The sequence below is a fragment of the Babylonia areolata genome, chromosome 7, assembly GCF_041734735.1.
Source record: "Babylonia areolata isolate BAREFJ2019XMU chromosome 7, ASM4173473v1, whole genome shotgun sequence".
NCBI lineage: Eukaryota > Metazoa > Mollusca > Gastropoda > Neogastropoda > Buccinidae > Babylonia > Babylonia areolata.
In genome coordinates this window covers 33,219,214-33,236,713 of record NC_134882.1, presented here as the reverse complement: position 1 = coordinate 33,236,713, position 17,500 = coordinate 33,219,214, and the positions used below count along the sequence as shown (strand labels likewise).

General features: G+C 47.1%; 1 protein-coding gene across 1 annotated transcript in view; it reads right to left on the bottom strand.

Annotated features, from left to right (window-relative positions):
- Positions 1–17,500, bottom strand: part of LOC143284235 (glutamate receptor 3-like) — a 446,731-nt gene that overhangs the window by 10,518 nt on the left and 418,713 nt on the right. The window contains exons 9-15 of the mRNA XM_076590909.1: positions 14,674–14,802; positions 13,564–13,633; positions 11,721–11,867; positions 8,655–8,812; positions 7,306–7,496; positions 4,188–4,386; positions 1,134–1,226 (exon numbers count right to left, since the gene is read on the bottom strand). Coding sequence (XP_076447024.1) covers positions 1,134–1,226; positions 4,188–4,386; positions 7,306–7,496; positions 8,655–8,812; positions 11,721–11,867; positions 13,564–13,633; positions 14,674–14,802 — 987 coding nt within the window. The remainder of the gene's footprint in view (positions 1–1,133; positions 1,227–4,187; positions 4,387–7,305; positions 7,497–8,654; positions 8,813–11,720; positions 11,868–13,563; positions 13,634–14,673; positions 14,803–17,500) is intronic.

Sequence of the window (17,500 nt, the reverse complement as noted above, 5' to 3'; positions counted from 1 at the left end):
AATGCATATTTTAACACTCTATCTACGGAGAGCCCAGAGCGTTTATAAATACATTACCAATAACATACATTGATGCAGATACACATCATAAACATTCATTTGCCCATACGCACCACAAAATAAACAGGTCACACACACACACACACACACACACACCAGGCGTTCATACTGATACAGACCCATTCCTCTCTCCACCCACCAACTGCCGCAGACAGACACTCAGGGCGGAAAAAAAAATTAATCGTAACTACTGTGGAAAAAGGTGAATTTTGTGAGTTTTGAGAGCTGATTTGAACGAGGACAAAGACTGAGCGTGTCGGACACAGTAAGGGAGTTGGTTCCAGATGAAAGGTCCAATGTAAGAAAAAGCACGTTCCCCATGGAGTTTTTTTTTTCTCTCGCCTGTTACATACAGGTTATATCAGCCTGGTATTTTTTTTTTTTTTTTTTTTTTTACCGAACGCTGTGGTTATGTAGACCACGAGAGGGCTGGGAATCAGGTGTGCATGCGCTTTGTATTTTTATTTGTATTTCTCTTTTTATCACAACAGATTTCTCCGTGTGAAATTCGGGCTGCTCTACCCAGGGAGAGCGCGTCGCTACACTACAGCGCCACCCCTATGTTTTTGTATTTTTTGTCCTGCGTGCAGTTTTATTTGTTTTTCCTATCGAAGTGGATTTTTCTACAGAATTTTGCCAGAGACAAACCCTTTTTTTGCCGTGGGTTCTTTTTACGTGCGCTAAGTGCATGCTGCACACGGGACCTCGGTTTATCGCCTCATCCGAATGACTAGCGTCCAGACCACCACTCAAGGTCTAGTGGAGGGGGGGGTGGGAAATATCGACGGCTGAACCGTGATTCGAACCAGCGCTCTCAGATTCTCTCGCTTCCTAGGCGGACGCGTTTCCTCTCGGCCATCACTCCACTTTGAGCTTTTTCATTAATGTATGCACCACCTGCCCCCCCCCCCCCCCCCCTCACCCCCCCGCGCCCCACCCACTCCACACACACACACACACAACCCCAAAGAAAAGAAAAGAAAAAAAAGAACAAAGAAGATACTGATTCTGGTGTTATCTGCCACACAAATACACGTGTTGAACGATTCCACGTGTGGACATCTCTGACCCACCCTTTGGATCCCCTCATCTGACGTGGAGGTCAGATCATCGGGGTGGTTGGACATGTAGTCGTACATCTGCCTGTACACCGGAACCTCCGAAGTCTGCAGCAGAAAAAAAAAAAATAAAACCAACATTTGATGCTCACACTTGCAGCATGTCAAAAGAGGCTTCAGTTCAGCAACTAGAACTTTTGAGAGCCAGCAGCATGCATCACAAACGAAAGTGTCATTTTATTTCAATCAAGAGTGATACCCCCCAAAAGTCGGTGGGATAAACATTTTGTATTCAGTTTGACAAAAAGCATAATGAAAGTGTGCAGTAAAAATGAAAATGAAAACGAAAATAAAAGTGAAGTAAGTGCCTCACTTGAAACGAAAAAAACAGAAAAAACCCCAGAAGAGTTCATGATGGCATACAACAGCATAAGGAGACAACCCCACCCCAAGTATACATACACCTATCTCTCTCTGTATATATATACATATATATATATATATATATATATATATATATATATATATAAAGACAATACTACAAATTGCAAAATATGAACAATCACACACACACACACACACACACACACACACACACACACACACACACAGGAAGCACCCACCCACAGCACACACACTACATGAAGACTTCAATAGAGGGAGAGAAACACACACACACAAAAACGATGCTTCATTAAAACCAAAGGCCATTTTGAACAGGTAGGTTTTTCGTATATTTGCTTTGAAGATGTACATAGTGACAGAGACCAAGAGGCAGATAATTCTAGACAGTAGGTGCTTGATGCTGAAAAAAGGAATCATCAAAGATAAGTACCAAAGTGTGACGTTTAAGTTTAAACATCTGTTTGCCTACATAATGCCTTTTCTCCGGGTTACAAAAAATGTTTGTTACTTTTTGCCCCAATTGCTGGCAATAAAGGTACTGGTGTGGAGTATTGTCATTTTGTACCATTGACTGCATCATTTGTGGTCTCTACAATAAAAACAACCATTTTACGCATAGTAAGTTGCTCCATAAAATCCCTGATTTAGGAAATTCCTACGCTCAAACTTAATCGATGTGAAAGAATGATCTTGCCCATAAGCAACAAACCTTTACTGAAATGAAAGACTGATCATTCATATAAGACCAATCTACAGATCTGCATCTTATGCATTTTAATAATAGGCTTTCTGAAATGACAGCGAAATCTGGTCTGGCTTGCTGTGTTAGGTTTGGTCTTCTCCATTATGTGCATCTTAGGGTCTCAGCTTATATCACAGATTGACGTAAGTTGACAGTTGTGCCAACAGCAAAGAAAGAGCTGTATGATCAATGGTTTCTCTGCTGCAACGGGAAATCATTTAAAGCTTAGTCTTTTGTGAAGGACTATGACTCCCAAACTAGGAGGCAAAACTGCACTGGCTCTTAGTGCTGCAGCCGTGGGGGCTAGTTGGCCTTTGGGAACCATCCCCAACGCCGACTGTCCTAAAACCTTCTTGGCCGAGAGAGTGGGGATGTAACACGGGCAAGACACTCTCCACTGTAATCAAATTCTAGCCCCGATAGACGGGACAGCCGTTACCTCCTCTGCTGTGCTGATGGTCATAGTCGGATACGACTAACTTATCAGACACATCGTGTTTCTGGACTTACGTCTCACCACACATTCATCACCTCCACATCGACAGTCAGCTCAACTGCCTTTTCTTGTGGGCGTTAGGAATTATCAGTGTGTTTATAATTACCACAATCAAGTGGTGGGTTCAGGACTTTGGTCCTGTTCCCTCCGATATTTGTCCTCTCACAATCCTATTGTCGGATTTAGCTTTGTAAGCCCAGATATCAGTGAGGATACAATTTTTGTCTCTGTTAATCTGCTAGTTTCTGAAAATAATAACCGCATAAAAAAGCACACAGAGAAACAAAAAACAAACAAACACAACAACAACAAAAAAACAGCAATAAAATAAACAAACAAACAAACAACAAATACATGCATATACATAAAACCCCCCCAGACATAAACGGATGCAAATTTGCCGACACATACCATAGTCTGTAGGCAACAAGCAATGTAATATGAAAGAACAAATTGCCAACATTCACGTTTTCTTTCCAGTTAATACACACAACATTTGTATGCACACGCGAGCAGACACGTGAATACTTCCTTTCCTTCAAACCGCTCCTCAACCCCCCCCCCCTCTCTTGCTCCTTACACCCACTCACACACCAACCACCCTCACATAACAGGCGCAACAGCCGAGTTGTTAAAGCGCTGGATTTTCAATCTGAGGGTCACAGGTTCGAATCTCGGTAACAGCGCCTGGTGGGTAAAGGGTGGAGATTTTTTTCCGATCTCACAGGTCAACATATGTGCAGACCTGTTAGCGCCTGAACCCCTTTCGTGTGTAGACGCACGCAGATGATCAATTCCGCACGTTAAAGATCCTGTAATCCATGTAAGCGTTCGGTGGGTTATGGTAACAAGAACGAACCCTGCTTGAGCACCCCCCGAAAACGGAGTGTGGCTGCCTACACGGCGAGGTCAATAAACAAAACGGTCGTACACGTAAAAATGTTACATGTCTGCATGAGCGTGTTTGTGTGCGTGACTAAAACCTGACTAAATGACACAGGAAACGAATGACGAACGCCCAATGGTACTTGTCAGTCGGCTCTACCCAGGTAGGCAGCCTGTTGCGGAAATGACTCCCGTGTTTGTAAAGCGCTTAGAGCTGGGTCTCCGACCGAGGATAGGAGCTAAATAAGTATCCATAGCATCGTCATCATCATCATCATCATCATCGTCATCGTCATCATCATCGTCATCGTCGTCATCATCACCACCATGATCATCATCACCATCGCTATCATCATCATCACCGTCACCATCACCACCGCTATCACCATCACCATCATCATCATCATCATCACCATCATCATCATCACCTTGAAAAACTGTAAGGTGGTCATCATCATCATCACCACCATCATCATCATCACTACCTTGAAAACTGTAAGGTGGTCATCACCACCATCATCACCATTACCATCACCATCACCTTGAAAAACTGTAAGGTGGCGCCCGAAGAAGGCACCCCGTATTTGATGGTGGGGTGCTTGACGAGGTCGTCCACGGACTCTATGGGCTTGATCATCCGCTTCATGGTCAGGAAGGCCGCCAGGTTGGCAGTGTAGGACGAGATGATGATCAGCACGAAGAACCACCACGCTCCACCAATGATACGGCCCGACACAGACCTGAAACCATCAACCCGACCAATGAAAAGCGACATTGCTTTGCTTTCAAGGCACAGGTATGGTCAGCACGAAGAACCACCAGGCAAAACCAATGATGCGGCCCAACACAGATCTGGAACCATCAAATCAGTCATCCCACCACCTCTTCCAATCGCCCCACTCTCCACCCCCAACCTCAGCTGCTCACACACTTGTACTATTCCCCACCCCCCGTCTAATATCACCCACCAGTGAAAAGACGTGTCACAGAAGAAAGAATCAGATCCGACCGATGAAAAGTGACATTGCCTTGTTTTCCAGGCACAGTTTAGTGGAATGGTTGGACATGGATCTGAAATTAAACCAACTCATGCATGGTAAGTAATAATAAGCATCAACTATGACCAATGAAAAAAAAAATCTTTCATTTTCAATAATGAAGGTAGCGACATCTGTGTTGGAGTCCTAAAAAAACATCATAGAACATCTCATGTAAAAAACCCAATAACTAGGATTCAAAGCTCTCTGAACCCAACCCTTAAACTCATTTTCATTTTTAATGCTCTTTCCCCTTTCCCTAGAATGGACACACCTACACACCTGCACACACACACACACACACACACGAGCTAGCTGCCTTAAATGGGATAGACGAAAGCAGTTCCCATGCACCCCCCCCCTACCCCCCACCTTCCCCGGATTCTCTCCTCCCATGTCGCCAACTTGAAGACCGAAGAATGGAACCACTCCCCCATTGCACCCTGTGTGAGTACTGTACTGGTCGCTTTGGAGTGGAGTTGCTGGATGGTGTTGATAAGCTTTGCCCGTTGTAAAAAAAATAATGGTTTCATTGTGGCCCATAGCGCTTCCAACCGGACTCTGCCAAACGCCTTGAAGATGTGGTAGAACTCCCTCTGATGTTGGGGGATTTTTTCTTTCCCGCAAAGGGCGCGCAGGTTAAGAATCTGTTCGATGGGACTTCTGCCTTTGCAGAATCCAGCCTGTTCTTCAGCAATGATGGTATCTGCTTGCGTCTGTAATCTGTTCAGAATGATTCTGAGCGCTACTTTGCTAGCAGGGTTGTTCAAACTGATGGTGTGGTAGTTTTGGCAGCCGTTGGAAATTTCCTTTCTTGGAGAGGATGATGATGGGTGACTGGGTCCATGGTATGGGCCATTCACCTGTGTGCCAGATTTTTGTTGCTGATGGTAGTTGGGATGTCAATCACTGTCTATCATATTGACATAAGTTTTACATTTGGGCCAACAGCAAAGTGAGAGCTGTGTTATCAATGGTTTCTCCAGTCAATGGTAAATCATTTACAGCTTAGTCTTTTGTGAAGGACTATGACTCTCAAACTAGGAGGCAAAACTGCACTGGCTCTTAGTGCTGCAGCCTTGTGGGCTTGTTGGCCTTTGGGAACCATCCCAACGCCGACTGTCCTAAAACCCTCTTGGCCGAGAGAGTGGGGATGTAACTTGGGCAAGACACTCTCCACTATAATCAAATTCTAGCCCAAATAGTCGGAACAGCAGTTGCCTCCTCTGCTGTTCTGATGGTCATAGTCGCGGACACAAATGACTATCATATATATATACACTGTCTATCCTCCACGGTTTTGCTGGGATGCTGTCAAAGGCCGCAGCCTTGCAACGTTTCAACGACTTCGATGCCGTTACCACAACTAGTGGAAGAATGTGGCAGAATGGTTAAGACACTCATCTGCCAATACAGAGTCCGTGAGGGTCTGGGTTCGAATCCCGCTCTCGCCCTTTCTCCTAAGTTTGAGTAGAAAATCGAACTGAGCTTCTAGACATTCGGATGAGACGACAAACCGAGGTCCGGTGAGCAGCACACACTTGGCGCACTAAAAAAGAACCCATGGCAACGAGAGAGCTGTCCTCTGGCAAAATTCTGTAGAAGAAATCCAAGATGATAGGTACACAAATATATAAGCATGTACTCAAGGCCTGACTAAACGCGTTGGGTTATGCTGCTAGTCAGGCATCTGCCCAACAGATGTAGTGTAGCGTATATGGATTTGTCCGAACGCAGTGGTGCCTCCTTGAGAAACTGAAGCCTAAAATCTACCAAACCTCCTCCCGGAGTACTGGGACGTCGCTCCTCACTGGATGAATCTTGCACTGTCAGTAACACCCACTTGAGTCTCTTCTGCTCTGTCTGTTGTGAAGATCAGGGCGTCACCTTCCTTACTTAGGTCCCTTCGCTCCCTGTGGAGCACACGCCATCAACGACGTTTCTCCACCGACCTCGACTCTGGGCTGTCCTTTCTGCATCCCTCCAGCTGGATCCCAGCCTCTTTAGCTCTGCTTCAGTGTCTCGTCTCCTCTCTTTCATCTCCCCTGGGGTTCCAGGTCAGGGCCTGGCATGTAGTGCTGGATGGCGATTTCCTCAGCTTACGTGTCAGTCCCACGTTTTTATGATGTGTTTCTCCTGCGTGACACAGTTGCTAGTCTTTGCCCCGATACGTATGTCAAAGATCTCGGTATCTACTCAGTGTTTGGTGGGTTATCAACACGATGCACACCTCCAACAACGGCGTACGGCTGCCTAAATTGGGCGGGACAAAAATACCGGCAATACTGGTATAAAAAGCCCACTCGTAGATACAACCGAACCTGGACCAACGCCCCGACCATACCACCCTTCACAGAACAGACCACAGCCACGAAGAACGTGACCTTCAGGGCGAAATGCCAATAGATCGTCAAACTCAGTACGACTGAACGTGGGACTTGCAGCACCACGAACAAAAACAACTAAACTATTCTTCTTCTTCTTCTTCGTTCGTGGGCTGCAACTCCCACGTTCGTTCGTATGTGAATGAGTGGGCTTTCACGTGTGTGACCGTTTTTACCCCGCCATGTAGGCAGCCATACTCCGCGTTTTCGGGAGTAAAACCATTCACTCTGCACCTACCTGGGACAGGAGTCGCTGCCCTGGAACATGAGGGCGCCCATGGAGAACCAGAGGGAGTTGAAGAAGGAGAACTCGTTCTCGTAGCCAGTGGCGCTCTGCGGGTCCTTGTGCCACTCGGCGGGCGAGAAGCGGCTGACCACAAACAGCGCCACGCTCACCCCGACGTAGGCCACCGTGATGCACAGCCACACCTGTGCCGTGCAGGGAGCAAGGTGGCGGAGTGGTTAACACGCTTGTCTGCCAATACAGTGTCCAGGAGGCGTCTGGGTTCGAATCCCGGTTTCGCCCTTCTTGCCATGTTTTACAGGAAAATCAAAGTAAGTGTCTGGTCTATTCGGATCAGACGATAAGCCGAAATCCCGTATGCATCACGCACTTAAAAAAACCCCCACACATTAAAAAAAAACCCAAAACAACCTCATTGAAACAAAAGCGTTGTCCTCCGGCAAAATTCTGTAGAAGAAATCCAAGATGATAGGGATACAAATATATATGCATGCACTCAAGGCCTGATTAGCGCGCTGGGTTATGATGATGGTCAGGCATCTGCTTCGCGGATGTGGTGTAGCGTATATGCATTTGTCCGAACGCTGGGATGCCTCCTGGAGAAACTGAAACTGAAACTGAAACTGAACCATGAACAGTCAGAGTGTCATTCTACAAGGCCATGGACGCGAGACAAAAAAAAAGAAGAAAAAGAAAGAAAAGATAACCAAAAAAAAAAAAAAAAAAAAAAAAAAGAAGAGAAAATGACATACACACCTCCCCCACCTCCCCAAAATACCCATGCTTACTTTGCTTTTAACAGAAAACAGCAAAATTTACACTCGATATGAATGTGTGAATGTAAACACAGGTGAAGAGCTTCAGCGACATTAAAATACAACACCCCCTAAATTCTGACAGCATGAAATCAGCTTCAGCGACATTAAAATGCAGCACCCCCTAAATTCTGACAGCATGAAATCAGCTTCAGCGACATTAAAATGCAGCACCCCCTAAATTCTGACAGCATGAAATCAGCTTCAGCGACATTAAAATGCAGCACCCCCTAAATTCTGACAGCATGAAATTAGCTTCAGCGACATAAAAATGCAACACCCCCTTAAATCTGACAGCATGAAATCAGCTTCAGCGACATTAAAATACAACACCCCCTAAATTCTGACAGTTTGAAATTAGCTTCAGCGACATAAAAATGCAACACCCCCTTAAACTCTGACAGCCCCCCGTCTCCCTACCCCCAAGATCTTCCCCCGCCCCCCCGACCGCTTCCTGCTCTCCCCCCTCCCCCCACTTCCCCGCCCCCTGCTCCCCCTCACCCCCCACGCTCCACTCCCGTCACATACCTCGATGGAGAGTGGCTCCATGAAGGAGAAGACCCCCGGAGTCTGGTGCTGTGGCTTCTTGATGATGATGGTCACGCCCACCTCCATAAAAGGCTTGGAGAAGTCCACGTAGCGCTCTCGCTCTGCCGTGATGGTCAGGCTGGCGATGGCCATGTCCGCTTTCTGGAAGGAAGCCACACAGGTTTTTTTGGAGCCTGGTCAGCTTTAAGCTTCAGTTACTCAATGAGTCGCCTCGGCGTTCGGACAAATCCATACATCTACACTCACATCTGCTAGGCAGATGCCTGACCAGCAGCATAACCCAACGCGCTTGAGTGCATGCTTATATGTTTTGTGTACCTATCAGAGTGGATTTCTTTTTTTTTTTTTTTTAATTTTGCCAGAGGACAACACTCTCCTTGCCATGGGTTCTTCTTCAGTGCGCCAAGTGCGTGCTGCACACGGGACCTCGATTTATCGTCTCATCCGAATGACTAGAAGCTCAGTTTGATTTTCTAGTCAAACTTGGGAGAAAGGGCGAGAGCGGGATTCGAACCCACACCCTCACGGACTCTCTGTATTGGCAGCTGAGCGTCTTAGCCATTCTGCCACCTTCCTCCTGATAAGCATCCGAGTAAGAGGCGTTCTGGCTGTGTTTTGATAATAATGACACTAATACCAGACGATGATGTCTTTGTGAAGGACTATGACTCTCAAACTTGGAGGCAAAACTGCACTGGCTCTTAGTGCTGCAGCCTTGGTGGCTCGTTGGCCTTTGGGAACCATCCCAACGCCGGCTGTCCTAAAACCCTCTTCTCACATACTCTTATATTCTCACACATTGTCTCTGATACTTCCTTTCCCTCATAAAATGCATGCACACTCGCACAGAGCTTCATGTACTTGCATTTTTCTCCGAAAAAAAGCATACACATGCTCCTCTTTTTCCTCCGAAAAAAGCATATACATCTACACCACACCACATAGTCTTCCACACTCCACTTTTTCCACCGAAAAAGCAGTGACAAATACGCTATACACACGATCTCTCACACTCCCCCTTTCCTAAAAAAGGAAAAAAAAAAAAAGCATTCACAAATATACAGTCTCTCTCATACTCCCCCACCCCCATTTGTCCGGTTTCCTCCAACTTGCCATCCATCCCCCTTCCTTTCTAAACGATAATACTCCAATGTGTACATTTAATACTTCAACAAAATGTCTTCAATCACCGATATGTGTGACGGGACATTAAACAAAATTCCTCCTCCTCTCATACTTTACTTCCCCTTTTCCACCGAAAAAGCATTCACTTCTACATTATAAACACAGTCTCTCATAACCCTTTTTCCTCCAAAAAAACAGTATTCATATATATATATACTCGCACGCTTAAGGGTCTCTCCTAATCCTCTGGCCCCCACCCCACCACGCACACACCTCCCCCCCTTGCCCCCTTCCCTTCATAGGACTCACTTCAGCCATCAGTTCCCCAGTTATGCCGTTTCCCCTTTGCCCCCCTCCACCCCTTCCCCCTAGAGAACTCACTTTAGCCATCAGTTCCCCAATCATACCGTCCCCCTCCCTCCCCCCCCCAGAGAACTCACTTTAGCCATCAGTTCCCCAATCATACCGTCCCCCTCCCTCCCCCCCCCCCCAGAGAACTCACTTTAGCCATCAGTTCCCCAATCATGCCGTTCCCCTCCCCCCCCCCCAGACCCTTCCTCACGTTGCCCCCCCCTTCCCCCCCCCGAGAACTCACTTTAGCCCATCAGTTCCCCAATCATGCCGTTCCCCCCCCCCTCACTTGCCCCCCCTTCCCCCCCCCCCCCCCCAGAGAATTCACTTTAGGAGCCATCATTCCCAAATCATGCCGTTCCCTCCTCCCCCTCCTCACTTCCCCCCCCCCTCGGCCCCCCCCCCCCCCCCGAGAACTCACTTTAGGCCATCAGTTCCCCAATCATACCGCCCCCACCCTCCCCCCCCCCCCCAGAGAACTCACTTTAGCCATCAGTTCCCCAATCATACCGTCCCCCTCCCTCCCCCCCCCCCCCCCCCAGAGAACTCACTTTAGCCATCAGTTCCCCAATCATACCGTCCCCCCTCCCTCCCCCCCCCCCCCAGAGAACTCACTTTAGCCATCAGTTCCCCAATCATACCGTCCCCCTCCCTCCCCCCCCCCCCCCAGAGAACTCACTTTAGCCATCAGTTCCCCAATCATACCGTCCCCCTCCCTCCCCCCCCCCCCCAGAGAACTCACTTTAGCCATCAGTTCCCCAATCATACCGTCCCCCTCCCTCCCCCCCCCCCAAGAGAACTCACTTTAGCCATCAGTTCCCCAATCATGCCGTTCCCCCCCCCCTCCTCACTTGCCCCCCCCTTCCCCCCCCGAGAACTCACTTTAGCCATCAGTTCCCCAATCATGCCGTCCCCCTCCCTCCCCCCCCCCAAGAGAACTCACTTTAGCCATCAGTTCCCCAATCATACCGTCCCCCTCCCCCCCCCCCCCCAGAGAACTCACTTTAGCCATCAGTTCCCCAATCATGCCGTTCCCCCCCCCCTCCTCACTTGCCCCCCCCTTCCCCCCCCGAGAACTCACTTTAGCCATCAGTTCCCCAATCATGCCGTTCCCCCCCCTCACTTGCCCCCCCTTCCCCCCCCCCAGAGAATTCACTTTAGCCATCAGTTCCCCAATCATGCCGTTCCCCCCCCCTCCTCACTTACCCCCCCCCCCTCGCCCCCCCCCACCCCCCCAGAGAACTCACTTTAGCCATCAGTTCCCCAATCATACCGCCCCCCCCCTTCCCCCTCCCCCAGAGAACTCACTTCAGCCATCAGTTCCCCAATCATACCGCCCCCCCCTTCCCCCCCAAAGAACTCACTTTAGCCATCAGTTCCCCAATCATACCGTCCCCCTCCCTTCCCCCTTCCCCCCAGAGAACTCACTTTAGCCATCAGTTCCCCAATCAAGCCGTGCCACCCCCACCCCTGCCTCCCACTCCCCCCCAGAGAATTCACTTTAGCCATCAGTTCCCCAATCATGCCGTCCCCCCCCCCCACTGCCCCCCCCTCCCCCTCCAAGAGGACTCACTTTAGCCATCAGTTCCCCAATCATGCCGTTCCACGTGTTGTTCTGTTCAAACCTCCTCCCATAGTTGCTGTCCTCCACCAGCTTGAAGCGGTACTCGAACCCCAGCTCCCCCGACACCCCGTTGGCAAGGTCCACGGCGTACCCTGCAAGTGTTCGTCACCGTCAAGCGAAGAGTACGGCTGTAATCACTGCCAGAACACTATCCAAGAGAACCCTAAGGCACTTCCAAACACTCCCTGAAAGCATGCAAGTCAACTGAAGACATTTTTTCTTTCTTTTTTTTTTCAAAATAAATTATTAGGAGACGACTTTGACGACGAAAATCAAGAAGAAGAAGAAGAAGACAAAACTTCACCCCCCACAACCCAAACACTACCTACAAACTGTTTCCAACCCAAAACACTGCCCGGCTCACCACTAAAATTATAAAACTCGGTCGCAAAAAAAATCGCGTTAAAACAACATTCCGACCTAACACACTCAAAACAAACAACACAAACCACAACACAAGCACGTAACTTCACACACATAAAACAAACATCACACTACATCAACAGGCAGCACAGCACATACACACCACAAACCTTCGCGACACACGCACTATCAACAAAGACAACAACAATATCTACTACTATATTAACACACACAACACAGGAATGACACACACATCCCATCACACCCACTCCGACATCACCATTAAATGACGACCGACCATTTAAATAAATTCAATTTCAGCTGGACCCCAATACCTTACTTATCTGTCGTTGACACGGAAACGCCTTCATTGATTTAATAAAATTGGGCATAGCCAGTTATGCAACAATTTTTAATGCCAAAGCAAACGAGAAGAACAGGACGGAGGAGAAGGAGAAGAAGAAGAAGAAGAAGAAGAAGAAGAAGAAGGAGGAGGAGGAGGAGGAGGAGGAGGAGGAGGCGAAGAAGAATAGAAGAAAAAGAAGAAGAAGAAGAAGAAGAAGAAGAAGAAGAAGAAGAAGGAGGAGGAGGAGGAGTAGGCGAAGAAGAATAGAAGAAAAAGAAGAAGAAGAAGAAGAAGAAGAAGAAGAAGAAGAAGAAGAAGAAGAAGAAGAAGACCACCACCACCACCACCACCACCACCACCACAACAACACCACCACCAACCTACAAGTGCTCATCACAATCATATTCATCGTCGCCATCGTCAAAGTCGTCGAAATGATGATGATAAAAAAAAAGGGGGGGGGGGAGAAGAAAAACCTTGACCATGGAAAATGAATCTTAGAATCGAACAAACAAACAAAAAAACACAGAATAGGACAAACAAACAAACAAACAAAATTTACAAAACTTCTCCTCCCTCAACTCCGTGAAGAGACACTGAGGCTCTGTACAGAAGAACTGTTCACCAGATTCCTCAGGAAAACCACTGCCCTGGCTCAGTTCCGTACATAGCCAAAGAATTCTAATTAAGCCTCGGGTTCGTGTGTCTAATTAAAAAATTCGTTGTCGTTTTTTTTCTCTCTCAAAAATACTAACAGCTTCCGGGACAAAATAAACACACTCTTAAAGACACACATACACACACACACACACACACACACACACACGCGTACACACACACACACATACACACAAACACACACGTACACACGCACACACACACATACACACGCACACACACCTACACGCGTACATACGTACTACACACACACACACACACACACATACTACTACTACTACTACTACACACACACACACACACACACACACACACACACACACACACACACACACACACACACGACCGACCATAAATAAACTGGTTCTGGTTTCAGACTCAGACCCAGACTGTTCCCTTACCTTCATACTTGTCGTTGCCCACGAGAGGAACGCCTTCTTTGGACTTCCGGTACATAAGGAACGGTTCGGACTGCCCACACCGCCAGTCATCATGCAAACATTGATGTAAGTTTACAGTTGGGCCAACAGCAAACTGAGAGCCGTATTATCAATGGTTCCTCCGTTGCTATGGGAAATAATTGACAGCTTTGTCTTTGACTATGACTCTCAAACTAGGGGGGCGGCAAAATTGCACTGGCTCTTAGTCCTTGAGGGCTGGTTGGCCTTTGGGAACCATCCCAACGGTCGACTGTCCTAAAATCCTCTTGGCAGAGAGAGAGAGTGGGGGTGTAACTTGGGCAAGACACTCTCAGCTGTAATTAAGTTCAAATTCTAGCCCGGATAGTCGGGACAGCAGTTACCTCCTCTGCTGTTCCGATGGTCCTAGTCAGACACGACTGACTATCATACAAAGTCACAATTCATTCATCCATTCATTGAATCACAGGGAGGTAGATAGCTAACTCCATAACATTTGTTTCAATGCAAACTGATCATATATCCCATAACGATCAAATAGATTATAAACACTGAGGATAGATAAAGATTAGTAGCACACTTACAACATAATATGCAAAAAAACCGAAACAAACAAGCAATCAAACAAGGAACAATAAAAACATTTATTTGACCAACCGTTCACACACTATTTCTTGTAGTCTGTACTTTCCTTTAAGAACAATTCAGCATCAGCATCAACCATGGTTGACTATCTTCAAATTCATTGTTTTAATTACTGTTAAGAAAACCTTTAAGAAAAGAGAGAGAGATAGAGATGGGGGGAGAGAGAGGGGGGGGGGAAGAGAGAGAGAGAGAGGGGGAGAGAAAGAGAGAAAAGAGATAGAGAGAGAGAAAGAGAAGAGAGAGACAGACAGGGAGGGACAGAGGAACAAAACACCACTACCACCACTACCACCACCACCAAATCAAATCAAATCTTGTTGTTTATAGCCCAGCCAACCACTAAGGCAGGCCACAATGATCAGGGCTGACCACCACAAAACAAACAAAACAAACAAACAGACAAAACAAAACAAAACAAAACAAAACAACACCAAAACCGCCACTCACAATAATGGAGGTGATGACCTTGGTGGTATTCAGCACAGGACGACTGAGCTTTCTGCGCGTGTTACCCCCCTCCTCCTCCTCCTCCTCGTGCACACTGGCAAAGCCCGCCTGGCCGGACCACGTGCCGATCTGAGCAGGGGGAACGTGTGGGGGGCACGGGGGGGAGGGGAGGGAGAGGGGGGAGATGTAATTAAAAGTGCATCATTTTTTTAAATTTTTTTTTTTTTTTTTATTTTTTTTACTGTACAACAGCTTCTTCATCCAAGGGCCTTAAAAAACCTTTAGCAGCGAAAGTTTTGCTGCATTTTGATTATAATTTTTTTTAAAGACATGTCAAGACTACTGTTGAACTTTTTAAAAATTTTATTTTATTTAAACGTTTTTGTTTTTTTTTTTTTTTTTACAAGGAGCGGAGCCCAGGACACCAAGAGAGTGTCCTCCTCCTTTTTTTTTCTTCTCCTCTCTCTCTCTCTCTCTCTCTCTCTCTCTCCCTCTCTCTCTCTCGTATAAAATGTTATTTGACTTGGAATTACGTGGTAAAAAATCTTGGGTTTCTGGTATTAGAGAATTTTTGTTTGAAAATGGATTCGGTTTGTATGGATGAATCAAGGTGTTAAAAACACAAATGTCTTTTTAAAAGAACTTCGTCAACGACTGATTGATAATAGATGGCAAAACTGGGAAGAACATGTGCAGAGCAGTGATAGATATTCTTTTTATAGAACATTTAAATCATCTGTAAATTGTGAACAATATCTACTGCTTGTTATTGACAGACATATAAGGTATTTTATGACAAGATTTAGATGTGGAATATCGGACATCATGGTACATCATAACCGTTACAAAATGTATACAGGTGTGAATTTATTGTGTCCTCTGTGTAATAACGAAAATGAAGATGAAAAACACTTTCTGCTCTGTTGTCAGGTTTATCGTGATTTACGTATAAAGTATATTCCACAAAAGTATTGTCAGGATCCTTCCCTGTTCCGGACTGCGTTGCTTATGGCATCTCGAAGTGAACCAATAGTAAGGAATGTGTGTATGTATTTATACAAAGCTTTTAAGAGACGTACCATTATGCTTAGCTGATTTAACTAACTGCTTTTGTAATGCGTTCTGTCAGTATATTGCTGTTTCAGCGGGTTACTCTGAAAATGTGTGTGAATTATTCACAAATACTGTACCCCCTTCAGAAGGGACCATGGCCTATACTGATTAATTTGTAAACTATTCGAGTTCGGCGAAAAAACGGTTCAGACTGACCTGTATGTGGTGACTAGTCCTATGATGAGAGAGTTTCCCGACGTTTCGGGCCCTAGGCCTTTCTTCGTGGGGAGAAAAGTGGAGAATGGAGAAGAAAAGAGAGGGCAAAACCAAGACAGAGGTAAAACTAAGAACAGTGAGGAGTAATCAAAAAGAAAAAAAGAAAAAAAAGGACAAAAAAGAACAGAGAAAAGGGTGAGCAATATTTACAAAGGAAACGAAGGGAGGGTGGTTAAACACTGGAGAGGGGGGGGGGGATGGAGGGGGGAAAAAGAGGGTTGTGGTTCGCCAAAAGATGAAAAGGTGTAAGAATATGTGTGCTGGTCAGTGTGTGTGTGTGTGTGTGTGTGTGTGTGTGTAAAGGGAGAGAAAGAAAGGGGGGGGAGAGAGAGAGAGGGAGTGAGAGACAGGGAGGGAGGGAGAGAGAGTGGAGGAGAGGGAGGGGGAGGAGAGAAAAGTGGGGGAGAGAGGAAGTGGGGAGGGAGAGAGAGAAAGAGTGTGTGGTGTCTGAAGGTGGATTGCAGGGGGACAGGAGCAGTGAAAAGAGAGGAGAAAAGAGAGAGAAGAGGGCGGGCTCAGGGCCACTAGGGGTCCATCACTCTGGTGTTAATGCCTGCAGGCTGGATGGTCCCCAGGCGGTTGATCACGTGCGGTATGCTCTGTTGCTCGGGTTCTGCCATACAGCTGCCACATTTGCCTGCGTGTAGTTGTGCAATGGGCCGTTGAAATGTTGACCTATAGGGTCACTGTAGTTCAGCCGCATTGAGCGAAGGTGCTCTGAGAAATGCTCATTTAATAATCGGCAGGTCTCACCCACATAGAGCTTGTGGCACAGAGTGCAGGTCAAAATATACACAATGTCCGTTGACTTGCAAGTGTAATTGGACCGAGGGATGAACTGGCCTCGGGGTCCCGCAAAAGTTGTGGAGGCATCGATGTGGGCACAGGTCTTACACTTGGCCTCGCCACACGGGCTACATCCAGTGGGAGCGGGGTTACCTGTTTGGTGGCTGATTCTGGTCCTCACAAGTAAGTCACGGAGGTTTTTCTCTCTCTGGAACGCTATCGTGGAGGGGGCGGGGGGGGGTGGGGGGGGGGGGTGGGGGGGGGTGTCTGTGAAAAACCTGTCCTAGGTACGGGTCATTCTGGATGATGTGGAAGTTTCTCCGGATGATGTCACAGATGGTAAGGTTGTGAGGGTGGTAGGGGATGACTGCCACTGGTCGGTCCTCTTGTTCCTCCCTCTCGACTGGGGTGAGGGCTTCTTGTCTGGGCACCATGCGTGCCCTCTCCACGGCTCTCTGAACTGTCTGCCTGGGGTACTGCCGTTCCTCAAAGAAGGTACGCATCCTCAGAGCCTGTTCCTCGAAGTCCGAACTGCTGCTGCAAATGCGCTTGAGTCGGAGGAACTGGGAGTACGGGATGCTGTTTTTGGTGGCTGCTGGGTGACTAGAAGTGAATAGGAGGTAGGAATGAGAGTCAGTAGGTTTGTAGAAGATGGACGTGGAGAGTGTGGGTCTGTTAGGCTCTAGTGTGTGTGAGTGTAGTGTAGTGTATT